The following is a 27,772-nucleotide window of genomic DNA, read 5'->3' as shown; positions in this document are numbered from 1 at the left end:
AAAAGAAGGGCAGGTAATGGAGAACCTTTCTGCTTATTTACCTTTACCTGATGGAGCTAGAAGGAAAATGGGGCGTGTGACAAAGGGGGCGGAGGATTCTACGTCGGCGGTGAGTCGGAAGGAAGTCAGCTGCTACGTATCTGGGGTTCGGTGTCTCCGTCGGTTCAGGTCGGTGTCCAGGCACATGGATAGATAGAGTTGGACTCGATGTGTGGGGATGAAGAGTCGGGCTGAAAGTTCTGGGAGGTCCGTACGAGTCTCTGCTCCGCGGCCACTTCACATATGAGTGGGAGTCTCTTTCGCTTTCCCCTTTCGCCTCCTGTTTTGTAACGATCCGAGTCCCCAGCTCTCCTCTCCTCTCCCCGTCTCGGGCTCTGACGGCTCCTCTTCTTCCTCAGACTTTGGGGGGAGGGGTGTCGGCTTTCGGGCCGCCGTCCACTCTCACAACTGTGGAGAAGAGGTGAGAAGAAATGCGTTGATGTGTGCTGGTATCAAATCAAATACGTTATCGATCCCCGAGGGGACATCCAATCGCACACATTATCAAGCACGTGTGCTCCAGATCGTCCCGCCCCCCCCCCCCCCCCCCCCCCCGTGGTGTCACCCCCTCATCCCGACCTGTCAGCCGGAGTCATTGGCCGAATTAGGATGGGAGAAAAATACTCTCTTTTCCCACAAACCTCTTAACCTGCTGTCAATTCAGGGAAGCCATGGCGATGCCTCGGGCATTCCTGAGAGGACTCCCCCCTCCCCCCAATCCGGTGGGGGTATTCTTCTCTTTGAAAATGCATCTATGTGGCAGGAAAGAGCGGCACAAGGAGGGTTTTCTTTTGTCAACTGATGACGCCATAGCCTTCCTCTTGTTTTCGCTCTTCTACCCTTCTTTTAGAATGCTTCCCATCCGTCCGTCCTTCCCATTCTTCTCTTGCTTCCTCTCCTCTGCAGGGCATCATCATTGGCAAAAAGCAGAGGGACACTGATCGTGCCCGGCGCAGAGCCATCTGTAAAACAAGCGCACTCGTTCCTACCCTCGTCTCGCAGCTCCCTTGCGTCTGAAGTGGCGAGGCCCGCCTCGACGACGACGGTCACTCCTCATTCCAGTAATCAATACAAGCTGTCCGTCAGCCAATCCGTTTCGGTCTGGAAAGCTTTTCCTTATCGGCTTTGTTTCCCTTTCACAATAAGCTCCTTGGGGGAATCCTGATTGGAGCCTAAGTCTGGATGAAGCGTTTGAATTCGCTGATTGGGATTGGATTCCGAACGGCTTCGCGATAATCGCAGCGATTCCCCAGGATGACGGAGGAGGCGGCGGGATTGCTTTACTAATTTGACAAATGCATTGCTTGGCTGTTGTGTCGCTGGTTTGCGTGACTCCCCGCGGAGCCGCGGTTTCATTGTGCGATTGTTCCCATTTAAACCTGCATTCAACAGGCAAATTATGGAGCAGCAGGGGAGCGCAAATTTGGAAACTTGTCTTCAGGTTACATCCATCCAGGCATGTTTGGTGTTTTAATGTTGGTCCAACCAATCAGTGCATGAGGGTTGCACATATTCACTCAATCCGGGGAGTTTAGAGTTTAAATCACACCAATGAAATCAAGATCTTTGCATTGTTTGTTTTCAGACGATGCATATTTGCAGCATTTTGTGCAGAAGCTGTATAAATGGCGCATTTTAACATCCGGCTGCCTCCGCGACGGCCAAACTTCTGCATTCAGAGTTTCAAACGCGTGAATTATTCATCAAAGCGAAGTTCCTGCAGTCGTACGTTCACATTTACAGCCGGTCCTGTGAGGATGACTCGACTGCAGACGAAGCTCAGGCTTAGTTTTGTGTAAATTTTAAAGACGTCAAAAAAACGCACGATTCAGAGAAAAGAGGTTGCCGTGGGTGGGAAAGTGTGCGCCGCACAGAGGCGCTTCATTTGAATATAGATGAGTGGATAGAAACGAGGCCGGTGGGGAATCCCCTCGATTAGCGTTAGCGCTGGAAAGGCGAGATGCTTTCACGCCTCCGTTCCTCTTCTTAAGGGCTTATTTGTCTTGTTTTCGCCGGAGGTGTTCCCATTACTTTAGCCACCAGTGCAACATGGTTCAGCGGAGGCAGGAACCCCCCCGCCATTATCGTGGATTTATTGCACATATTCTCACCCCTTTGTGAACCAGCGACCCCCAGCGAGGGCGCTTTCGCTGCCGTGTCAACAACTCCCGCACCCGCCGGCCGTGCTAATGCCAATTAGCAGGTGCTAAACGCCGATGCTGGATCAGACGTTGAAAGGGCCTGGATCCCGTCTCACGACACCTGCTAATGAGCCGATCGTTTAGCCGGGCGGGAGAGGGGTTAACGGGGCTGCCGTCTTTCCAACGGGCCGATCCCGAGCCTCTCCTCCAAACAGGAGCGCCTTCTTTTCTTCGACAAGCAACAGGCTTCGCATTTGTTGAGCGGAGGAATGGAAAGAGGGGCTTAAACGGAAGACAAATACAAAAGCAAGCGCTCCCCAGGCCTCATTAGGGTGTAATGGTATCCCAGAAAAGACGCAGCGGTTGGGATAGCTGGAGCAGGATTTATCAGCTGTTTGGCTTGTTAGTGCATTTGTATTCCCGTAGTAGGAACCCTTATGAGACCACAGCGCATTAGGATTGGTGCGAACAGAATTTAAATTAACATTTCACCTACTTTGCAGCTTTTTACAGACGAAAAGTCAGTGATTTTCTCTAATTTTCTCATCTTTGACAAAAACTTTTTTAAGCTCTTCGTCTCGTAAAGTCCGTCATATCACATGCATTTACATCCATCAAATATTACTGCGTCAATATCGTGCAAACGAGCCTCTCCGTGAGATTTCTTTTTCCAAAGTTCACAAAGCTCAATTCTTTCTTGCTGACTTCATTACGCTGTAACTGGTTATTATACCACATGGGTGAAAAACCTCATAATAATACAGCACAAACACTAATTATGACCTCGGTGCTAATAGTTGCTAATGTGGAACAGCTGTAATGGATCGCGTCCAATAAAGTTGATAATGATTTTATTATGTCAAACGTATGCAGAACTAAAGTATTAAAGTTGGATAACAATTTTTAAACACTACATTTCCATAAAGCGCCCCTGCCAGCCCGGTGCCGTCAGAGGTAGACCCGGTTTGGTGCTTACCTATCTGGTCCTGGGGGTGGGAGGGCGGCTTCTGGACCACCGCCTGGGCCTGCTGCTGCTGCTGCTGCTGCTGCTGCTCCTGGAGACTCTGGCTGTCCACGGAGATGCCGCTGTCGCTGTGCAGCTTCTCGCCCTCCGGCGTCACCATCTGGTTGTTCGTAGCCGCGCGGTTGTTAGCGGCCTGTTTGTTCTGTTTGCAGCTGTTCCACCTGCGGACAGTGGTCCAAAGGAGATCACGCAGTTGTCGGATCTGACATATTTGGGTTTGTACGGCAGCTGTAATCAAATACTTTTCGATTTCGATTTATTTTTATTTTGCATTGTTGCAAGAAAATTCTAAGCTCTCACTTAGAATTAGCGGGTTGTTATGTTAAAAAGTATAGCATCTACCCACTAGAGGTATTTTTTGCATATCACCAAAGTTTACGCTACTAACAAGCAAATAAAATAAAAATCGCACTCTAGTTTGTATTTAGCCATAGATAGCATGTAGCAAAGATCTGCAGCACTACATTAAGATGTCCTTAAGAAGACGGATGTCTAATGAGTCCATGATTAAAATATTCATGAAGTATTGAACGGTACACTCTGGTTAACGCTGAAGTGTTTACTTGTAAAATATGAGGCGTTGAAGGAATTCATGTAATTTGCAGCTTGTTCATGATGTTTGGTACACGAGGACTCCTCGCCAGATGAGTGCGTGACTCTGCTTATAAATCCGGCACTTAAATTACCCTCGGTCGGCACTTTTCTAACAATCAATGCCACTAATGTGCTTGTTTACTTGCTTCAGATGTGCTTTAGCCTGAGGTTGTATCTGGTACCAGGACTCGCATGCATGTGTGTGTGTGTGTTTCATCAGTAGGGTGTGTTATATACATTCTCTAAGTGGGTGAAAACCTATTTAACCATACTGGGCCTGCATATTTCACCAGACGAGCCCGAGGCAGCATCTGTCGTTTCCAACACCATCCAACAAATCATCGTCTCCATCCCCCGTTCATCCTCTCCTGCCCGAGGTGCGAAAACCCAATCGTGGTCATGTTTTTGAGCACAACGCAGCTGTTCATCTGACCTCTTAAAGACGATGTAGGCCACCAGTCCGACCACCACGGCGGCCAGGATGGAGCAGTAGATGGGGATGAGGTTCTCGTTGAGCCTGTGGCCGAGGAAGCGAGGAGAGCCGGCGCTGGACGTGGTCGTTTCTCCGTCCGGTTGCGGGCTGTAGGAACCGTCGGGGAGAAAGTAATTGGTGTAGTATGGTGGAGTCGGACCCATGTCTGGCGTGGGAGGAAAATATGTCGGCAGCAGGGGATCTGCGTGGGGAGAAAGGCGCGTCTGTGAGAAATGGAACACACCTACTGAGCCGCCGCCCAAGTACGACCGGCAACGTGAGCAAATGTATTTGGAACAACAACAAGTCCTTTTCGTATTGTCGATCTGGAAACTTCTAAATGATCCAAGCGATGAGACGACATCTCAACGCCGTGGTGCCCTCGCCGCTAGCGAGGCTAGCGAGGCTAGCGAGAGCCGCCACCTCGACGAGATGCTTCTGTTCCTGTCGGGGTTTGATTGCTGCGCCGCTGTCACCACATGTCTGATGATCTCCACACGTGCTGCAGCTGCTTCTTGTAATCGAGTTTCTGGCTCGGTTGCTGCCTGCCGAAAGACGGGAATGTTCCTCAACTATCAGTCATCTTCCTGTCCCGCCCCACACCGGGCCTGGACCCTGCAGGACTCGCCTCGCGTCCCCGTGCTCGTGATCTCTGAGCGTCCCACGACATCCGCGTGTAACAACGTCCGGAGGCTTTGGGGAGGTCAACATTTTGAGTGCAGACGTCTGTCCTGGGACCAGAGCGGCGGGAACGCTCTGTGCTACTGGATGGGTCTGGTTTCTATCCTGGCACGGCTTGGAGAGAAGAGTCATTTTCATAAATGATCCCGTTTCCCCTTCCTTTGTGCGCTCCATCATTAATGATTCGGTGTAATTTCCCGTGTCGCTGCAGCTTCACAGCCGCACTGATGGACAAATCCTGTCCTGGCAAAGACGGTCTATCCATCAAAACTCTTTGCCGAGTTTCGCCTCTCTTCTGAAAAATCAAGAAGAGCGACGCTGCAGTCGTTCTATCGGATGGAATTTAAGCTTAGAAAGTTAGCTCGATTACTCCCTCCCTGGGGGGGGGGGGACATGTGACGGGTTGAGGACTGGGCTTGTCCAGCCCAGCCTAAAACTCCTGACTTCAGTTGCCTGGCTGAGATCCAAGGCTGTGATTCCCAGCGAAACCCGAGGCTGCTCCTCATTAGCTTTGTGCCGCCGTTCACAGGATTAACCCCGTGGAGACCCCTGAGGCTTCCCCCCCCCCCCCCAGGGCCAAAGACTGGGGCGCTTTATCCCAAATGCTTGAGGGGCCTTCCTTCTTTACATTTGCACTGCTTTTGATGGGTAACCCGACAAATTGCTAAATGATTTAGTGAGAATTCACACACCTGCTACAAACGTGCGAGTCTAATTTGATCTATAGTCTTAATCTACATGCCTCGCCGCATTGATCGGGACGTTGATGGACGTATTCGGACAAACTTGCATTCCTTCCTCCTGTGGGGTCGGTTTACCGAACGGTTGAAAATATCTCCCGTAAGGACGGAAAAATGCGCCACATGTGCGCGCCATACTTAGAAACAGCGAAATGATGCAGAGGCCTATTTAAAGCCGTGCTATTGATTCCGAGCCGTCGGAAAAGGAGGTCGAGTTCAGACGAACGGGATACGGCCGTCTGTGTTACATGCGTTTCCTGACCTTTCCCGGGAAGCGGTCAGGTTTCCTCCGCTCGTCCACACCATCACGCAGCTAATGCGGCCGTTGCTAACGGTATTAGCCGTGCAACTGGAGCTCACAAATGCAATCGATTGCGAAGGGAAGGTGCGAAAGTGTTCAGTTCGTGTTCAGCTCGTTTTCAGCCTTTCCGTTAGCATTGCTCTTAAGTGCCTTTTTAAACGAATAGCACGCTTCGGTCGCATCCCAGGACTCGTTTTAAATGGTCTTTCTCCTCCTAGATAACGGGGGGGGGGGGTCCGCTTCACGTAACACAGACTCCTCGCAGAGCGGCGGCAGCTTAAGGATCTTACGCACATCTTTATTATAATTCCGCAGAAACCCCATCTGGGAAGAGAAACCCGGGGGGGGGGGGGGGGGGGTGCAGACCACAGCTGGAGGAGAACGGGCAGCTTATAGACGCGGTGGAGCTTTAACAGTTTCAACAAAATAAAACTAGCCTGGGATTTTATGAGCGTTGGGCAGCGTGCGCAGCGAGATGTGTTTATAAGTGGGGCGTGGACCAGATGGGGGGGGGGGGGGGGGGGGGGAAGATGTCATTTTTACGAGCCATTGAGGTCCTTATGGTGAAGTTAACCCCGGGGTCCTGTGCGGAGGTTGTCTTGACCGTTGCCAGTTCAGGGCGGAGATGAGCAACTATCAGGCGCAGCACATGGACAATGAGCCCTTTATCAGCCGCCGAACACTCCCCACTCTGTCTCCGCTCGGCTTCTATCTCTTCCTCTGCGTGCACACATCCATCAAACGAACACGTACTACCAATTATTCAAGTGAGCGCTCTGTCGTCTGTGGGGGGGGGGGGGGGAGGTAAGACAGAGGGACGGAGTGTTAGGAGAGCGAGGGTGAACAGAGAAGCGCTCTGATTAGCGGTGAAGGAACTGAATGAGCACTGGCCACCGTCCACCACGCCGTTAGCCCGGCCGCTTCAGGGCCGCCGTGGGAGGGGGGGAGGGGGGTGATGATGATGAGCAGGGTAATAAAGAGGAAGAAAAGCCTGTCTGTTTTGGGATATTTCCCTTTCTTCTTGGGTACAAGCGCTGGAACTAGACGCCTCGCGTCCTGGTGAGAGCGCTCCATCCACCGAGCGGGACGGAGACCTTCGATTAAACATGTGGGAGGTGTTTTCAATTTCACATCAAAGAGATGTTCCAAGTCCCGAGTTTAATGAGACATGTAACGGAGGAAGCTCCCTCGCAGGCGGCAGAGCGGGCATGTGCTGCTTTTGCCCGCTATCAAGCGTATTGATTTTTGATGCTTAGAATATGGAGTGTTTTTTTCTTTTAGCGTGAAGGACTGAGATCTCGTTGAGGTCATTCAGCGAAACCCGAGTGTTAGCAGAAGAAGAACTCCCAGGACTCGTATCGACCCCTCGGTGGCAGAATACCAGCACAGCACAGGTTGCAGCTCTCCGTCTATTCCCATCTCTATTTCGTTCCCTCTCGCTCTCTCTTTCGGTCCCTGTCATTCTGTCATGTAACTGACACCGGTTGACAGCTGGACGTAAACTTGGGACTTAGGGGTTTGAAAATATCACAAATCATATGTTGTTATTGCATGCAACAGCGAGAGGAATTAAAAAAAAGTGTTTCCTGGCGTAAATAACAGACGGGACGGATGATCGCTCCGACAGGATGACTTCCTGTTTTGCTACCGAAAACGCATCTGCGTGCCGAGACGACACGGACCACCATGGAGGGCTGCGAACTTCACCACCATATGCGAGTGAAGGCTTTTAGCCACAGGCCCACTGAGGCTCTCCAACAGAGCTCTCCTTTGAAACAGGCGTCCCACAAGGTCACGTACTGGTGCCACTATCAGTCGTCAGCATCGCCGCCGCTGTTTGGCTATTGCTCGGGACAAGGCGGGTCAAAGGTGAGACGCGCCTGCATGGGTGGCAAACGGGTTGGAATGGGTTGGATTAAGGGCGACTGCAAATCAGATACGGACAGAATACAGCGGGTGTTCTGGGTGTTTTTAGGGGGTGCAGGGTAGTGGTCGCAGGTCACGGTCGTTTGGGAACTTTTAGGAAAAGAAAAAGACTTGCGGATGCAAGGGACCAAAATAAGCTTCCGTCAAAGCTGGAAGGTAAAGACACTGGAAGGTAAGGGAGGACGTCCCGTTTTCGGGCATCTCAGTGCCTCCAAGTCGCCTCCCTGTGGAGGTTTGCAATGCCCAACTGGGAAAAGACCCGAGGATAGATCCCGAGCGTGCCAGAGGGATTGCATATATCAAGTCCTCACAGGAAAACTGTCGAGTGACTTTGGGTTACGCAAATCAAATTTGATTGATGGATTTTTGGGATGAGAAGCTGGGATGTGTTGCTGGAGAGCCATTTGGAATACTCTCCTTGGGATGGTGCCATCCATGGATGGATGGATGTCTGGATGAATATGACATTTATCCAAAACGGTTCTGTGTGAACCAGCATGAACATTTCCTTTTTTATATCTCTTCTGTATGACAAGAATAAAGACAAAACCGGCACGAGACCAGATCCGGGCAGGACGTAACTGTTTGGATGACCTTGTTTGTGCTCACAATAACCGTGGCGATGATTTATCCGTGATAAAAATCAATATGCACTTGATGGTGTTTGGTCGTCATGGAGGGAAAGTTGGTACCGCATCCTTGATTCCATTAAAACCTTCTCGTTATTATCTCTTCCCGGTCCATTTCTCTGTTTTCTGTCAGAGCCATTAGACGCCAGCCAGAGAGACATTTACACCCTCCACGTGGGGTCACCACATCCGCCGCGTCGCAGCGGGACGCCAACCCTTTTTGAGCTTCGTTACCTCCGCAGATCAGAATACCTGCGACCCTCCGGGAATGTGAAATGCCAACCTGGAAGGAATATCACAGCTCCTAACATTTAAATCAACAACCATCATAAAATGATGAAACTCAGTGGATCAATAAGATCTGCATTAGCAAGTGTTCCTACTATTAGGCGCCTTCTACAAAGCATTTAATCATTCCAGCATAAGTGCCTCTTTGGTTTGCATAAAAAGCCCGACTGGAAGGGCAGAGTATTTCCCGGGAACGAATCGTGACCACAAGCTCCACCTTGTGAAAATGTTGTTTTGCTGCAACGGCTGAAATATTGATCTGGTCTCGACTATTTTTTATTTTTTTTTAGAAGGATGGCATAATATTATGAAGGAAACAGAGCGCACCGCGGCCGCGGACATTTTACCTCCCACATTTGAGCCTTGTTGCCCCCCCGATGGGGTCGATTTCACGCCTCGTCCTGCCTGAGAGGATTTACAGCTGCCTCGGTCTCGGCTGCAGTGCGACTCGTCTTGCTGACGCTGCAGCAGTCTTTGACCTTTTAATGTTAAAGCACTCAGCTTCCTGCCATTCGAAAAACATGACTTGGCGACCTCCGACTGAGATTTCAGATTTATATGATGGCTCCACCACGGAGCTGAACTTTAGAGGAAGCGGCGAGTGGGTGTGTTTTAACGTCTACCAACCTTTCCGGTGCGATTCAGACACGTGACTGTTTGGTCGGTCGGGGTCATTTTAGCGGGTTTGAACTAGTCTGGGGCCGACGATCACACCAAAGCTGCCTTTAAAGGGGACGATAAGTGACATTTTCATCCCTTTGGACCAGATTTCGGTCCAAATCGGAGGCCAAGTGAGAACGTCAGCTCTGACACAGGCGGGTGAGGATCTGTCCAAGCATCAGAAAGTCAAATAATTCACGTCACACTGGCTGATTGTTCAAAGGACTTGCTGTTGGACTTACTATGGCAGACAGAGTCGCTGGTCGGCGTGCATGCAGCCAGCTGGATCTCGATTTCCTCTTCGCAGATGGTGCAGGGCAAGCAGGGGTCCAGGGAGCTGTCCCGGTCGGAGTAGGTGTCGTCCAGACACTCCTCGCACACCGTGTCGTGCTGGTGCTCGCAGTGCGAGAACACGCCCTGACCCGCCGGGCACACCGTGCACGGCTCGCACTGGGCCGACAGCTCGCTGAAGAAGTAATTGTAGTCGCAGACGCAGATGGCGTCGTTGGAGTCGGTGCAGGGCGTGTCCATCCGCATCAGGCCGGTGCACTCGGTGCAGGGCCAGCACTCCTCCGTGTGACTGTAGTTCTCGGAGAAGGTCTCGCCTGCGGACGGGGGGAGGGGGCAAAGCAGAGGAGGTTGGGGGACGGAGGGAGGAAGAAATATGGTGAGATAAACAGGAGGGTAAACAGCGAGTCTGAAGACGTCCATCATGTTTGCTGCACGTTCATTAGAAGGGAGGACACATTGATCCACCGGGCTCTCAGTGATTTGTGCTCCGGGGGGGGGAGCGAGTCAAAAGCCTGCTGCGCTCACTGCGATCGATCGCGATGTTTTTGTGCTGTGCTCGGTGAACTGCTCTAATCCCAGGCCTGCATAAAGTGGAGGTGCAGAAACACTCGCACCGATGCTAAAAGCCCGTGATCCAGTAATTACTCGGGTTGCATTTAAAGACTTGGGAGAGTTTTAGCAAGTCGTTAAGTTGTCTCTCAGGTGCTTGAGTAAGCGTGTGTGTGTGTGTGTGTGTGTGCTTTTTATTGCACGCATTAATTAAAGGAGCAATTCTTTGCTTAATATTAAATTGACTCAATTTTAAATTCCTGTTAAAAAAAAAAGTTGTACAAATGCAAGTTTTATTTTATAAAGGTTAAACAGTTAGATGTTTCATCACGGACAATACAGAGCGCCAGGATCGTTTGCGTTGGGAGGATTAGCAAAGAGGAAGCGATAACCTAAAATGAGTTTATCCTTAAGCCGGGCCACCGGTAATCTATTAATATTGCATGTTTATTCTAAGGTATAATCGGATTGAGGCTGAACTACAAGCATTCAGCGTCTTTTGAATCTTTATTTCGAGGTTGCAAAAAGCGACGGTCGCCTCGCAAAAAAAGCAAAGATGGCGCAGCGTGCGGCGCGTCACTTCAAACTAACACAAAGTCGTGCTGCCAAAGTTCATCCATCCAGCGTTTCACATGTGGAACCAACTTTGCAAACTCTTAGATTGGAGGGGGGGGGGGGGGGCTGTTTCCCCAAATGAAGCGTGCAGCCGGCGTGAAGCAGCTTAACCCCTCGGCGGCTGGATGTCTCACAGTGAAATAAATCATTTCCATCGGGTGTAAATGTCAGCGAAGCCAAACGGATGCGTTCCCCAGCTCTTATCTGCATATGCAGGATGGAGGGGTGCGAGTGTCGTTTTCAGCGACGGCGTCTCGGCTGTCTTAAAAGCCCTTCAGCGGCATCGCAGCACTCGCTTCGCACTCTGGCGAGTAAACATTGGCGCAGAATCGGAGCGTAAACGCCCGAGTTGCAAAGTCTGATTTGGGGATTAAAGTGTCGAGGAAGGTTCTGATGGGTGGGGGCAGTTGGGGCAATTAGGGTTGTAAGTGAATTCCTTCTTGGGAGGGAAATGCACGCATCATCAGAATCTGTCCTCACCCCCCCCCCCCCACACCCCTCCGGCTCTTATTACTGTCCAGAGGACGCGGCGATGGGGGACGGATCGATCTGGATGAATAACCGAGCCCAGAAGTAAACATTCGTTTGAATTTACGAGCTTTTGTTTTCTTTGCCGTCGAGCTCGACGATGGAAAACTCATTCATTTCACTTGTCCAGCAGCGTGCACGTGTGTGTGTGTGCGTGCAAGTGTGTGTGTGTGTGCGTGCGTGCGAGTGTGTGTGTGTGTGTGTGTATGTGTGTGTGTGTGTCTGTCAGCACTTTCATCCGAGATCCAAAGAAAGCAAACGGCCATCAAGATTTTATCGTCTTGAACAAGGTCAATCGCTCTGATTGATCAGCACGTTAAAACTGGTGAAGACAGATGTGTGTGTGTGTGGGGGGGGGGGGGGGGTTGACACTGAACACCCCCACCCCTCCAAAATCCAGATGCGCTTGGACCCCATTAGCATCATCAATAATGTAGTTCTGGATGGCCGGTAGCTTTTAGAGGACGGCCCCCCCCCCCTCGTCCCACTTCACAGCGTGTTGCCACGCTTTCCGTCTGACCTAAATTCCCGACGTGGGAGAAAACTGCACGCCGGATTTATTTGCTTTCCCGAACGCACAGCGTTTTCGTGTGTAATTATCGCCTCGCTGTATCGGTCGGCTGAACCCAGAGGCAACTTGTCATTTAGTTCTTTTGTGTGTGTGTTTCACTCCATTTCCCATTTCTACATCCCTGATGATCCATCAGAAGCCATTCCTGATGCTCTTTTTCCACCAGGCAGCGCTGGAATTCTACGCTGCAGTCCTCGAGCGCCCAGAGATTCCCGGGCCGGTTGGGGATCGGCCTTTCTTCCCGATCTCCAGTCGGTCCGCTAAGTGAGACGAGTCCGTCCCTTGACGGCAGAGAAAAGCCGAGGAGGCTGATGAATATTTCAACACTGCTGATGTTGGCACTCAGCCCGATGCTGAGGCCTCGGGACGGGGGGGGTGCACAGGCAGGAAGTTAGGAATTAGGGGGGGTTTGCGTTAAATAAAGAGCAGCCCGTGTTTACCGCGGAACCGGAAACGGGTCCTCAACGAGTCAATTATTCATGTCTGTGGTTTAGAAGATGTATTTAAACCTCGACTGCTTCAGGTGAGCTCCGTGCTCCACATAAACCCCCCCGGCTTTATTTTAGCGCCTTTTGGGACGATAAAGTTTAATCTCGTGTAACAAAAACAATACAGGAGGCTAATGAAAAAGCGTTCACGCCTGAGCGCGGATATTTGAGCTGAACCGTTCCTGTTCCTGCAGAGCGAGATGCGGCGTCGCAGATCAGGTCGGTTTAATTAGCCGCATCAAAAAGGGGACGCACGACGGAGGTGCTCGCCGCTCCGATGGCGGTCCATCTGCTGGAAGAGACGATGAGTCATAGCAGTGAGGAGGAGGAGGAGGCACGAGAAGAGTTCGCCGGGGGGGGGGGGAGGGAGGACTGTCCACGGCAGAGAACGAGGAGTGACTTCTCCACTCCACTCAGTCACCTCCTGCTGCAACGCGGAGACGCGTCCAAGCAGGAAGTCCTCTTTGTCTCTGCACACCTTTTCTGAGATCGCCTTTCTGCGAGGCGCTTTATGTGAGATTGTCTCGCTGTCACGCTCCAGAAGGGAGAAAATCGGTTACCCCCCCCCCCCCCCCACCGTGCCCATGGCTGCAGCCTCGACTTCCTCTTGGGGGGGGGGATATAAAAACCTTCAAAAGGGTTAAATCAGCCAGATTGTTCCTAATGTAGCGCGATGCAGAGTCCAGCAGTAATCAGGGTGTCCCATTTTCTTTGGGGTGGGGGGGGGGGGCAATCCTTCCAGCTTCCCTCAGATTTTAATAACGTTCCGTTCATAGCCGTCCTCTTCGTCTTTGCATGCACCATTTGGGACCGTTTCCTTGTTTTGTCTGGATGCTTTGATGCAGTCAGTCGGTGGAGGCTGCTTGGAATAGTTAGCAAGTTAGCTTGCAGATGCTAAAAGGAGGAGGTTCCAGCCAAAACCAGGACGCCGATGAAAGAGCGGGAAGGCGGCGTCGAGCGGGCGCGAGCGGCACGACCGCGGCGCCGGTGGCGTCGAGCAGGTTACCCGATTCTCTCCAGATACGACTTGTGATCCGCTCGTGTTTGACACGTTGCAGGAAGACGGCGTCTCTGCAGCGTTCCAGCATGTTGGGGGTTACAAGAATGCCTTTAACACAATAAAACGGGACTTCCTGTGCAGATTGGAGCCACATTGTCCCAAAAATGAAAACTGTCTTCCGTCAGCGCTGAGGACTTTTGTCATTTTATGAGACTTGTGTGTTTGTAGAGGGTTTATTAGCTGTTAATAAAGGCTTTATATGCCAACTATACTTCCTGCTCTGTTTAGCATTAGTTAATGACTTATTAACCCTTAATTAAGCAACCTGCTTCCACGTGCGGTTTAGCTTTCATTTGCAAAGACAAAGTCTGCACTCACTGTCCAAACACTGGGCGCACACCGTCTGCGTGGCGCCGCACGGCTTCATCACGCCTTCTCCGGGTGGACACTCCAGGCAGCATTCCCCGCCGCCGGTGTACTGGCCGGAGTCGCAGGGGAGCGGCACCGCCCGCTCCGTCTTCGACCCCAACGCCAGCGCCACCTAGCAGGCCGGGACAGCGATGCATCGCAGAGTCACACAGAGGAAAATGGCTGCCAGGTGTTCCTGACAGGACTCGTCATAAATCATGTTGTCTCCTCCCATATTACACACTTTGAACAAGGCGGTCGTCTAAACTGCCCTAATAGCCCCCCCTGATGCCCCTGCAGCTCTAATAGAAAACCCATGACGCCCCCCCTGCCCGGGCAGGAACCCAAAAATCCAGCATACTCAACATTATACACACGTCTGTCCTGATTACTGTCCACACACACACACACACGCACACACACACGCACACACACACACACACACACACACACACACACACACTGGAGGACTTAGATCGTGTTGCACAACTTGTCTAAAGTGTTACTCGTTTGTGGTCAATTTTCATTTTACTTAAAATACAATTTAATTTAAATATGATTAAATATTAAATATTATTTCCCGTAAAGTTCATCTAATCTGATTTAGATTGTTGACAAAATACATTAAAAGCCAAAATAGTTCAGGCTTGATGGAGCGTCTTTGTGAGAACGTATTTATTTATTTATAATTTTATGGTAAATGATTTCCCTTCGTGTTATTTTTTTTCCAGGCAGTTTAAAGAACATTTTCTCTCCTGTCATCATTTAAATTCTGTCTTTGTCTTAATCAGTTGCAGCTCAGACGTTTAAACTTTAATGCCTGCAGCTATAAATAAACATGCATCTGCTGTTCCTCTCTCTGTATTCCTGTTTCCATTCCCGGTTCCATTTCAGCCACTTTTAATCCACACTTTATTCTCTCCTCCTCTATTCTCTCCTCCTTGATTCTCTCCTCCTCTATTCTCTCATCCACTCTTTTTTCCTCTCCTCTCTCGTGCATTTATCCTCCACCGCTGCGTAAAAGGAAAAGTCATTCATATTATTTTAGAATGAAACATGAATTGATTCCGCAAATGTCTGCAACCCCGATTAGCCTGACCCTCCAGAGGGTTCCCCTTTTAAATCTGCAGGGTGGGGGTCGCTGCTCCATCAGCTCCCCTTCCTTTGACATCTCCCTGGAATATCGTTCAGCGTGCAGGAACATGCACCCCCCCCCCCCCCAAAAAAAGAGAGAGAGTAAGAACAGGAAAAGTCGCGCCACTCGTTTCTGCTCTCCTTGAGTTTGTTTCTGAATGTGATTCCGCCACACTTTAAAGCAGCTGTCGTAGCTCAGCGCCCTCCCCACGTCCACGGCTGTTCGCGTGAGGACCAGCTGCTGCAGGATGCGCCCTCGCCGCCATCCTCCATATAATCCACTTTCGCGCATTAACAGAGGAGCTGCTTTGCGTCAGAATCAGACATAATCATTTGCAGCTCATGCCGGATGAGAGTTTAATTGATTTAGTGCAGCGAAATGAACTAATGATTAGAGATGAGGCGCCTGTCGGCGGGCTGGACCTGGTCCTGGTCCTACAGGTCCTGGACCTGGTTCTGGACCTGGTCCTGGACCTGGTTCTGGACCTGGTCCTGCTGGATGGAGCCCAAATGTGAAGCAAAGATCTCAGTTTTCCATGAACTGTAGTCCCAGCAGGGATGAGTTCTCCTGGATTACCTACAGCGCGCGCGCGCGTGTGTGTGTGTGCGTGCGAGTGTGAGCGAGCATCATAATTTTAAAATTCGTTTTTTTGGATGAAGACAGCACAGACTTCTAGAAGAAAAAAAACTACCTTCTAAAGTCCCTGCAGGATTATTAACTCAATTGATTTAAAAACAAATCTCACTAAAATCTCATCAATAATAATAACTCTTCATCATCTTCATCGTCTCTACGGTGCGGAATCACCGCTGCGCGCGTACAGTAGTTGCGTCAAAGCCGACTCACCGCGGCGCACAGGATCCCCAGCGACACGGCAGCAGTCATCCTGCGTCTCCGGCTGGACTCACGCGCGACACGGAGCTCGTGCAGAGGAGGTGCGGCGCTATGAGGAGGAGGAGGAGGAGGAGGAGGAGGAGGAGGTGGAGAGCCCGGCAGGAGTGCTCATTTTAAGTCCACACGCAAGGATTGTTTTTATGGGTTTTTTGTGTATTTGTTTTTATCAATGGTTCCGCACCATTACGCACTGGAGTCCGCTGCTTCCCGCAAAGACCGCCGCACCGAGAGGAGGAAGAGCAGGAGGAGGACACTGTCCTGTCCGGAGAGCAGCTCAGCTGGAAGTGCACTGCGGAGGAGGAAGAAGAGGAGAGTCGAGAGGAGTCACGTCCACCCTCGAGTTTATTACTCCTGATGGGACTCCCGCAGTCCAACCTGCGCTCTCTCTCTCTCTCTCTCTCGCTCCCTCTCTCTCTCTCTCCCTCTCTCTCTCTCTCTCTCTCCTCACGTGACGTCTGATTCAGTGCCAAGTTTGCTTGAAAATGATTTACATTTATTGTGTAACGTTCCTGCATGACTCATTCAGCAGCATCACACCTCCGTGGCCAAATGTTTGTGGACACCCCTGTGCCTCCACCTTGTCTGTTTCATGGCATGTCTCCTCCTAGCATCCATCCATCCATCCATCCATCCATCCATCCAGCCTTGGCAGGTCGCAGGTGGGGCTGGACCCGATCCCAGCCGACACCGGATGAGAGGTGGACTATGTCCCGAGCAGGTTCTCAGATCATTGCCCTTAATTGTTTTTTTTTTAATGGACACAGCAGTCCGTTGTTTGGTGTGTCAGAACTGGACCTCGACCCAGTCCGACACCTCTCAGATGAACCGTCGACTGCCAGATACGGGTCTGACCTCACTGATCCGATGGGAGCAAATCTCTGCAGCCAGATTCCAAGATCCGGTCCCTGAAACCAGAACTCCGGGTTACACACCAGTGTCCACATATTTTAGGCAACGTTGTGTGTCGCTGACTCTAAATGAGTTGCTGCTGCATTTGTTGCGCTGCAGTGTTTGATCAGGAGCTGCTTCCTTTGCCGATTTCCGAACAAACAAGTCAAATGTTGGAAATGATTTCACACTTTTCCCTGAACAGACGCGCCCGGAAACAAGACCGCCTCAAAAGCAGCATGAGAAGCGGGTCAACACACGAAGGACAGCAGGACAAAGTGGTGTTTCTATATTTAACATGTTTTTTTTTAATGTTATTTCTGCCTTTATGTTTGTCTTTAACTCCCAAACGTGAGACTATTGCAGTACCCGTGTTCAACCACAGGGAGGTGACTGAAGCTCCTGATGAAAGGGTGAGGTTATTCGTGCCTCTTCCTCTCCATCCTCACTGAGATCAGGTGCGTCGACACGCAGGTGAAGCGACCTCCTTTTAAAGGAGCGTGGACAGACATAAAGAAGGTTCTGAAGCGAGCTCGTAAAAATGTTCATCCTCCCTTCCTCTCAGATTGATTGCTCCTGGACTCGAGCGTTTTAAGCTTTAAATCAAACGCATCCATTAAGTGCTCTCTTGCAGTCTCTCTTTCTTATTTTTTTTTTTTACACGTTTTTATGACAAGATGGTATAAATTTCGTACGACCACTCCGAAACCGCTAATGCGCCTCCAAGCCTCGTAATTGTGTTTGACGCTCATGGAGCTCCTTCGTCTCCACACTTCAGGACAAACCGTTGATGGATATTGATCCAAGACGACGTGACGATGAGGCTCTATCGGCGTGCGATATTTCTCCTTCCTGCTCCGTCCTCCACCTCCACCTCACCGATCCTCGGCTCTTGGGACACGAAGCCCGGTTGCCCCTGAAGCAGGCGATTCGGTTTCACTGTTGAGATCCGCACGCTCTCCAGTATTGATCCTGGGGATGCATCAATTTTCCCACTTCCTACATCCTCCTTGGAGATCAGCCCTGCTGCACCTTCGACTGGCCCTCGTTCTGATGACTTTGACCAGAGTCTTCTTCGTCAGTACGGTCCTGATATTGCGGACCCGGCTGTCGATGCTCCTGATCACCACAGTGAAGTCATTTTATAGCGGAGTGTGTGTGGAGAAAGCGTGTCGTCACGCCGCTGTTGGAAACCAATGTAGGACAAGGCCCGGCTGAAATGCATCCGCCCGGCGTCCACAAATAGAAAGATGTCCTCTGCATGTGCTCCGTCGGTGCGATATGAATATGCGCTGACAGAGGCTTTGTTGGGATGCATGTAGTTTTCTCTGTACGGATCGCGTTTCCAGCCGTGTGATTGGTCAGCAAAAGGAAATGTCACGTCAGCGAGCAAGGTCACGGATATTGTCCATTTGTCCATCCCAACATTAGGCAGACTTCTGCTTCCCCATCACCGCCCAGTCTTTGCAGATTCACCACAGGTTTCGTTTCCTTGGGTCCGGCAGAGTCATCAGCCACCACCACCACCACAAAAAGGACTGTTAATGTTTGACGCTTGGGATATATTTAAGGGTACCAGAACCTTTACCTGTGCACAGATCCCAAACAGCTGCTCTGTCCTTTTTGTCACCGATGTCCCAACTCTTTTTTTTTTTAAATAAAGACCGACTTGAATCGGATACGGCAGCAGTTAGCGACCACCCCAAGTGCCCATGCTTGGCTAGCGCTATAGCAGAGTAGCAGCTGCAACAGCGGGTGAATAAATCAGCGGGCCGTACGCGCCGCCAGCCGCCGGTCAACGCGCCGTTCTGTTTGGCACAGCTGCCACAAAGACGAGCAGACTGCAACGACCAGCAACACGGGACCAAAGCATGCGTTTACGCATTCAGTTATTCCACCATAAAGACATGAGAGCAGGCTGAAATAGTCCAGGACAGCGGTCCCACCGGAATACCAGTCAGCCACAATTATCCCGGAAGACTTCATCGATGCGATTCTATTGTCAAAACGAGAAGCAATCTGAAAGCTGACAATGTGATTATTGCAAAGCCGCTGCATTTACGTTCACGTCGTCTGTTTCCGTGACTGAAACAAACCCGGTTTCTATCAAATCAATGAATATCCCTTCAGGATTGAACGGAAACAGAGAGAAGTCAACGCGATTTGACTTCATATCACTGCCTGATGAATAATCGAAAACGATTTAGTCCATTTTTATACAAATTACGGTGCAAAAACGGCCTAAAATCACATCGAACGTGGTGCCTGCATGTGCAGAATAAAAAAAAACGTCATCATCAATCACTCCTCGGTCGTCCACATCCTGATGGCAGGACTGAGACAATTAATGTCCACTTTGTTAAAGGCATGAGTCGAGATCTGAAGGAAACCAGCGGGATAATCTAACAGAGGAATGTATTTCTTCTCTTTGATGATGCAGATGTCCTGCGAGAGGGAAGTCCGGAGCAGACGAAGCTTTTCTGCTGTGGTTTGAGGGCGTTTTGACCCCGTTGTGATGTCACAAAGGGGAAATGACTTCTTATATCCATGTCGTTTGGGTTGGCCACCGTTTAAAACGATGTGTTGTAGGACGGATTTAATCGGGTGTGGAACACACACGATTTGAACCCTCTGCCAAGCCGGGGACGGGACGTCACCTGTGACTCGGTTCGTGTCCCATTTAAAAGGTGGGGGGGGGGGGTGCAGAGCCAGAGCCGCTCCAGAGCCGTCGAATCTGACGTCACAATCGATCGGATGTCCGAACGCTAACCCTAACCCATAAACTATACTTCCATGATGCATTCCATCATGACGGAGGATCCACCCGCAGCCTAACCCTAACCCTAACCCCCCCCCCCGGACGGCGATCCGGAGATCAGAAGGCTTAAATCCAACGAGATAAATCACACAGATTCATTCTGCATGCAGGAGAAGGTCTTTATTGATGACATCATACCTCCTCGTGCTCGGGCTTTCTGTTCTGCTGTCGTCTTCCGGGTCTGTAAATACAATACCAGCTGGCTGCTACGCGTGTTAGCCAGAGTTATGCTAACGCAGCCAAATTATCGCCGCGAAAATGGATAAAATGTCTGGTTTTAATGGTTTTATTCAAGGTGTTTTCTTTTAGATGCTGTTGTAAGAAGTCTTTTTTATTCTTTTTATTTTTAGTATCACGCGTTGATTTACTTGCTGAGACCCAACTGCACACCAGATGTCAGGACTTTACATTAGTTTTGGATTAACAAGAGTAACAAAGGGAAAAACGTCAACTTGTCTTTTCAGAAACGAGACACCGGCTCCTCGGATTGAGCGCAGGTGAACAGTTGGAACTAGTTAGTAAGAATTCGTCCCAAATGAGAACTGTGGGCCGGGAGACGATCCTTTGGGTTTCCTTCCTCAAGGAAGGAAACTACGGCTGTGAAGTCGATGTTTTCTCAGCACCTGAGAGGATGAAATGGAAACCGTCCACGGTGTTTCTGTAGCCTCTTGTCCTGTGCAGGGCTAACGCCCAAAAAGACGAATGACCCTTCTCAATGCATTCACCTCGACTTCATGTTCTCGGACCATAGGGGGGGGGCTGCGGGAAATCCACCTGGGCGTGGGAGGAACATCCATCCTGCTCGTACATATTGCATTTATGCACCGAAAGACAAGATGAGCCTCAGTGCCTTTTGGATCTCGGTGCATCTGGACACTTAGATCACGTCTTGCGAGCCGCATGAAGTCATTTTCAGCGAGACGCTCTTGGGAAACCTCGGGTCCTTCCATTCCGTGCGAATAACACACCCGAGTCCGATCCGTGCCGGCCCCACATCAGAACCAACAGAACTGCAGAAATCTGGATTATTTAATCATCAGCCGGCCTTTTTAATTGTTTCTCCTCCTCCTGCTGAACTTTTTGATCCTTGTTTCTTTAATTACCCCGCGGGGCTACTTTAAATGTAATTGCCCTAACTGATTGCCTGTTAATGTCTTGATTATTTTTGCTCCTTAGATTTAATGGTGCATCTTTTTTTTACTTGTCAATCACACCCCGCTTTCTTCATCCGCCGCCCGCTCGTCTGCTTTGGCGTGAAGTGAAGCGCTGCTTCAGGAAACGGCGTCTACGATCCGCTATGATGGAGACAAGTGGCGCCTTTGTCTTTCTGCGCTCCTGGTCCTCGCCATGGCAACGCTTCACCCACTCACTCAAGGTGATGGTGATGGAGTATTGATGGCGCTGCGCGATTGTAAGCCTTGATGTCGCTTTGACGTGTCGCCGGATGAACGCTTCGTTTTCCTGCTCAAAGCCCGACCGAATGTTTTAAGGATTAAGAAATTGCATGTAAAATTCACACAGATTCAGAAGACATTTTCATCCCGCACGCCGTGAACACGTTTTGTTTCCTGCACCACATCCCGGGGGGGGGACGACTGAAAGAGACATGGAAACGAATGAAAAGCAGATTTAAGAGCTGAGGGGGGAAGACGATGGCGGTCAAATGTGACCGGCGTTGTCAACAAGGCACAAACAGGAAGGCTAACGCGATTAGCTGGTTGGGCGGTAGCGATCGTAGATAACTCGATCCAGAATGCGAGCGTTCCCGAGCGCCGGACCTTCACAAACAGCTCGATGGCGTTAAATAGCAGAATAATGATGCTTCGCTTCAGATGCTTAATCACATTTGTGCGCAACTAGATTTGATTTTACTGCAGCGTAGAAGCTAATTTGTGCGTCTGCGTTGTGTTTCCGTCCAGTTGGCGGAGGTCAAAGGTCGCCACCTCATTGGGGTTGGTCTTGTTTGCTCGATTGCCGACTTGCAAAGCCTCAGATAAGCCTTTGTTTGCGTTCTGATCATTAAATCTGGATTTATTTATTTCCTGTTATGTTACGCTATTCGATACCTCGGTTTACACTACGTGTGTTCGTACGTTTCCGTCCTCGGGGACCGACCGACGGCTGCGGCGTGCAGCTGCGAGCAATTAAAGTCGGTCATCCACATATAATGTAAGAGCGAGCAGTGAGGCCAGATGAAATGCATTGATCTTGATAGAAATAACTTCTTAGCCTAAACAGTGCTAAATGTTGCGTCACACACCAATCCCAAAACAATGTGCTGATTTGGGACTCCGATGTTTGTTTCCTTTTTCTGTTTGCAGTTAAATTATAGAAGTTTTACAAGCTTTGAAAGATTTTAGCCACAATGAAGACAATCTATCTTGACATTTTGGATTCTCCTGGTTCCTTCCTGTAAAAACAGCTGGTCGGCTTGTCGTCCAATCAGCTACAAAGCTTGGTCGAATTGAAAGGCACCGCCCCTTTGATGTCATTTCCTGTATTGCGAGGTCTCGTTGCATTGTCATTGTGATTCCAGACATGGGTCACATTAAAGATGACAGACATGACTTGAAGCGTGACAATGCTACATTAGCCAGTTAGCATGCTGCCCTTAGCTCGTGTTTGTAAGTAAGCATGCTTTTATGTTTCTTTGTTCCACGTGCACGATGGCGTCACACCAGCGCACGTGATCCGATCCTCTGTGACATGGAATTCATTTAATTGCTTCTGACATATTGCCGTGATAAAACACTTTGAAACCGGCGCTGCTCCATCGGCCGTCATTGGACGCCGAATGTCTGAAGGTGAAACCGCCTCCCGGGTCAAACCAAAACCTCCATTGATTTACAGTGTGGGGGGGGCAGGGGGCTCTCCTCTCATCCCGTCATGTAATAGCCGCTCGCACAGCAGATGGCGGCTACATTTTTAACATGCAACTCCATTTTTTTTAGGGGGGGGTGGGGTGGCTCCAGCCACGGGGTTATGATTTAACGGGTGAGGCGTCCAGAGGGGCGCCGTTATTTCCTTTAATTGTTTCCTGAACTTTGCCCTTGAGGTTTTCCCTGACCCGGCATATCCTGGGAAGATGGAAGTGTGTGTGTGTGTGTGACTCGTCCTCCAGTCACATCCCCCTTTTTTTAGGGGGGGGGTCTGAGTCCAGCTGATAATTTGAACCATAGATTTCCCGAGCACTCAGTTTGACGCAGATCGGTTCCTTAAAGCTTCAGTTTTGGGAACGCTGGGACAGAGAAACGCTCAACGATTAAAGGTCGGTTGTGTGAAGTCGACATCTGGAAGAGGAACACCAGAGCTGTCTCTGCTGCTTAGCATCAGAGTTAACGCCCCCCCCCCCCCCCCGCCCACCGAGTGGATGGTCCCTCTCCTCTTTAAATCATCCTTCTCCATGCATGCTCCCGGCCTGTGCCCATCTCGCCCCCCGGCTTTCTGCTTCCACCTGGAAACATAGCCGGCAGTGAAATGTGATATAAGGAGGTGGATGATGGGGGAAGGGGGGGGGGGGTTGCGCTGGTCGCTAATGGAGATGGATGTGGGCTCGGAATTGTCTGCCGTACAGCCTTGACGAAGGAGGGAGAGGAGATCCATTTCTCCTGCTTTTCCTCCAGGACTACTCTAATGAGGGAAGGAGAGGATGGGATGGAAGAGAGAGAGACAAAAAAAGGAGGAGAAGACGACAACATGGGGGGAGATGGAGTAGAGAGATTGGGCTGGGAGAAGAGGAATAGGAAAGACATGTTGACAGCGGCGGGAGGCAGATGATAAGACGGGAGCAGGGAGAGGGAGGGAAGGAGTGACGGCATTAAAAGAGGAGAAGACCGAGATAGTGGACAGATTGCTCCGTAGCCATTATGATCCCTGGAAGTCCATCCTGAAAATGTCTCCATCCCAAACCAACTCAGAAACTCTGATCTGATGTGAGCCGGTTTTCCAAACCGCAGACGTTACCCAATAGCTGATTTAGCTCGTCTTCCTCGCTATGTGCTGTGATGTGGCCAAAAGTATCCGGACAGTCTTTGTGTGATTCCGACCTCCTTCGTTTCGATGCCGACTGTTTCTCATTTATCCTCCAGTAGTTTTAGGAACACTGGGATTTACAACGCTTTAATGGTGGATCTGAACTTTCCACTCTTCGTGCGCGTCTCTCGTCCCTGGCGGGACGGATTTGACGGATTTGAGCGTACGGCGGGAGAGCTGGTTTTTTTGAAGTAGCGCTATGGCAAGACTTTTTATACCGTTTCCGCCTCACAGCCATAAACTACCTGAGTTCTGCTGAGACTTGGTGGAAGGGTTGAGCTCGCATCGAGGAAGAAGCCATTAAATATAATTGGAAGGGACCGTCGGGCCTCGGCTTCCAGTTCACGTGTTTGTAATCTGTCGATTTAATATCGTCCTTTTATTTCTCCATACTGTCAGCGTTTGATTCTTTTATGTTTAATTACATTTTTTCTACTTGTGATTGAACTTCCCAGCTCTGTACTTTTGATGTGTTTTAATATGAATATATGTATTATTAGAGATTAGTATAACATTTGCTGCATGACTAAAATTGCTTTTCATATTTTAAGTACATTTATACATGAATACTTGGCCTTTACTTGAATATGTCAATGCTGCTAAACCGCCTCTGCGGATGTGACGTTTCATTGGCCAAATAAAAGGAATGAATGTCATTCCATTGTGTGACGGCGCCCCCTGGTGGACAGGCTTAATGACTCAGTTGTGGCTGTTTGCTTCTCTGTTTATTCCCTCACCTTAAACAGTCTAATAATAATAATAATAATAATACATGAATACAATCTTTCTCATTAATTTACTAAACATATATCATATTATTATCTTATTTTTTTCCTGTATGGTCTTCCAGCCGTGCTCCAGACTCCTCCTCAGCTCAGCCAGTTCCCTCCTGATCTCCTCGAGCAGCTCCAGCTTTGAGAGTTTCCTGTCGATGGACGTGAGCACGTCCTCCTGTCCCGCCTCCTCCCAGATGGGACGCTGGTCCGTGGCGGGACGTTCAGGCTCGGTCGAATGAAACCACGCCGTGGTTTCCTCCCAGACGTTCTCGAAGTAGGAATCAATGAAGTCCTCCAGCTCCTGCATGCTTCTGTGGCCCCACTGGTCGATCAGGGCCTGCAGGCCTCCAGCCCGACCCGGCCTCCTCGTCGTGCGCTCCCCCAGCGCCGGATGGAGGAGCGCCGGGTGGAGGAGCGACTTCAGTCCGATCAGGCCGTCCCCTTCCAGCGCCCTGCGTCGCGTTTGAGGTGGAACCAGAAGCTGTTCTGGAGATCCACCTGGGAACAGACGCTGTTCTGGAGGCAGGTCATCAAAGGAGAAGCAGACTGGCAGATGAACGGTCCACCTCAGTCTCTGTCTGCCAGAGAACCCGAGGGTCAAACAGGACGCCGCGCCGCCGCCGTCCAGGACGGGGCGTCCGGGCCGCGCTCGTCTTCCCACCCGGAGCGTCACCGCCTGACCGCCGTTCCCCTGAGCGGCGCTGATGGACGAGTCGGTCACTGCAAAGGGACGTGAAGTCAGAAGGCCCGCCCACCCTGATATCCTATCCTCGGGCTGATGGCGTTTCTATCTGACCTCGTTTAGCGTTAGCCATTTACGACCTTGTTATTATAAACAGCAGCACGAACCATCCGAACCGGAAGTGGCCAAAAGTATGTGGACAAAGCACCTTGAGGTTTACTCACGGTCGTTGGAGATCCGACCCCTGAGCACCTTTAGCTCTCCTCCGATCATCGTCACGCCGTCCGGCCGCCACCGTCCCGCCGAAGACACGCTTCTCCACACGTGACCGCCTCCTCGTCGGACCGCCATCCTCTCTCCTCCCAGCGTCTCCTCCACCAGTTTGACCAGCTCCCCAACCTGAGCCCCGTCCCCCCGGCGCTTGTTATCCAGGACGTGATACCTGTTCCCGCATCGGTCCACCAGCCCCGCCAGCGGCCGGCCTTCGGCCTCGATGCGCCGCTCGATGCCGGTGTCGCCCAGCCAGTCGCCGCAGCTGAACAGCACCACGGCTCTGCTCCACGCCCAGCCTCCGCCCGCCTCCAGCTGCTCCTCCAGAGCCTCCCTGTGGCCTTGTGTGAAGGAGGAGCTCGCGTTGACGACCAGGAGGAGAGCAGTAGACGGCGCCAGGAGGTCGGGGGTCACCGAGAAGCCGCCCGGCGTGTCCAGCACCGCCACCGTCTTGCCGCTGGCTTTGACTCGTCTCTCGGCGCAGCGGGCCGTCGGCGTTTCCGTGTCAAAGCAGGCGCTCCTCAGGACGGTGTTTCCACAGGAGCTTTTGCCGGTTCTCCTGCCGCCAACCAGAACAACTCGCATCTCCGGGAGCGCGCCGAGCTTCTCTGTCGGAAGGGAGTTTGGAGAATCGGTTAGAATCGGATACGGCCGGCATCGCTCGTCTCTTTGGACTGTTTGGGACTCACCCAGCCGAGACCTCGCCCGATGTCTCCGTTTCTCCTTCTCCCTCGCTCTCTCCTCGGCCCTCTCCTTCTCTCCTCTCATCTCCGCCTCCATCTGTTCCAAGGCTTTCCCCTCCATTTCAAAATGCCAGCTGTCGCCGCAGCCCACCAGAGTCTCCTCCATCTTCCCGATCAGCTCGCGGACTTGAAACCCGTCTCCTCTGGTTCTGTTGTTCAGGACGTGGTACCTGTCGCCGCACCTTCGGACGAGCCGCCGGAGAGGCTCTCCTTCGCTCTCGATCCACTCCTCGGGAGTCGCGCCTCCGAGCCGGTCCCCGAAGCTAAACAGCACGACGACGCGACTCCAGACACGTTGGCCGAACGGCGCCAGGTGCTCCTCCACCGCCCTCCTGTGGACTTCTGTGAAGGCCCGGTCCAAACGGATCACCAGCAGGAAGACGTGAGGCCCCGGAGGGCAGAGGGACAAACCGAAAAGCATCTCCCTCCGGTCGAAGGCCGGGGTCTCGTGGCGGAAGTAGTTCATCCACCATCCCGGCGTGTCCACCGCCGTCAGCTGCCTCCCGAACGCCACACCTTTGACCCCCACGCACTGGGCCGTCCTCCCCTCCTGAGGGCCGTCCTTCCGGCCCAGGATTGTGTTCAGCGTGGAAGTTTTCCCAGAACCCTTTGCTCCAACCAGCAAGATACGTATATTAGTAACGTGCCGCAGTCTTTCTGGAAAAAACAGAACAAAATATGCCGGGTCAACATGAAGCTAGCGGCAAGCTAGCTCAGCTCAGGCAACAGCAACTCTGTGCTAACGATGCTAACAGCATTGTAATCTGATTTTACAGACAAACTTCTCGGCATCTCGTTTCCCTTCACGATGAACTCGCCTCTCAGGAGCGCCCTGCGCCTCCTCGTCCTCCTGCACCTCCTCTCAGCCCTCTCCTCCACTCCTCTCTTCTCCTCTGCGGCCATCTGGAAAATGGAATCCCGCATTTCAAAAGCGCCGTTTCCTTTTTCCGCTACGAGCTTCTGGATCTTCTCCAGCAACGCCGTGACTTGGGCGTCGTCGCCAAAGGTGATGGAGTGGCACCTCCTGCCGCACCTCCCGGCCAACCAGCCGAGGGCCTCGCCTCCCGTCGGCGCCGGCTCCTCTCCCTGAGTGTCGGAGGTGAAGACCACCATGCAGTGGCTCCACGCCCCCTCCCCCAGCAGGCCCACGTGCTCCTCCACGGCCCTCCGACGCCTCTCCGTGAATCCCGAGCTTGCTTTGACGGTGATCAGAAAGGCGTGCGGGCCCGGCGAGCAGAGGGAGACGCTGCTCACGATCTCCCGCTTCACCATCTCGGAAGAATCCCGAGCCCTGAAGTCGCACCACCAGCCGGGGGCGTCCACCACCAGGAGCCACCGGCCCCCCACCTGACCCAGCCGGCGGGAGCACGAGGTCCTTTCTTTGGTCGGGAAGTCGTTGTTCCCCAGAAGGACATTCCCCACAGAGCTCTTCCCAGAGTTCCTGCCACCGAGCAGGACGATCCTCAGCGGCGACGTTCGCCGGCCGCCCCCTGACCAAGACGCCATGTCCCGTTGAAACAACCGGGCTGCTGCTGGGTCACGTCTTAGCAAGGAATGGGACAAAGACGGAAGTTTGTGTTTTATGTGTT

General features: G+C 51.4%; 2 protein-coding genes across 2 annotated transcripts; both read right to left on the bottom strand.

The window, feature by feature from the left end:
* Positions 1–394: 394 nt before the first annotated feature.
* On the bottom strand, positions 395–15,965 carry ngfra (nerve growth factor receptor a (TNFR superfamily, member 16)). Its single transcript, XM_068750272.1, has 6 exons — positions 15,927–15,965; positions 13,916–14,078; positions 9,738–10,100; positions 4,232–4,472; positions 3,157–3,365; positions 395–447 (listed from the first exon to the last, which is right to left on the bottom strand). Exons 1-6 carry the CDS (start codon positions 15,963–15,965, stop codon positions 395–397), a joined length of 1,068 nt encoding a protein of 355 aa, XP_068606373.1.
* Positions 15,966–24,452: 8,487 nt separating this feature from the next.
* Positions 24,453–27,689, bottom strand: LOC137905484 (GTPase IMAP family member 8-like). Its single transcript, XM_068749729.1, has 4 exons — positions 27,002–27,689; positions 26,130–26,840; positions 25,395–26,048; positions 24,453–25,208 (listed from the first exon to the last, which is right to left on the bottom strand). Exons 1-4 carry the CDS (start codon positions 27,687–27,689, stop codon positions 24,523–24,525), a joined length of 2,739 nt encoding a protein of 912 aa, XP_068605830.1. The 3' UTR covers positions 24,453–24,522.
* Positions 27,690–27,772: the final 83 nt, after the last annotated feature.

Source organism: Brachionichthys hirsutus, chromosome 16, assembly GCF_040956055.1.
Source record: "Brachionichthys hirsutus isolate HB-005 chromosome 16, CSIRO-AGI_Bhir_v1, whole genome shotgun sequence".
Lineage (NCBI taxonomy): Eukaryota > Metazoa > Chordata > Actinopteri > Lophiiformes > Brachionichthyidae > Brachionichthys > Brachionichthys hirsutus.
Note: the sequence above shows the minus strand (reverse complement) of the source record. Positions and strands in the feature narration are given on the sequence as shown.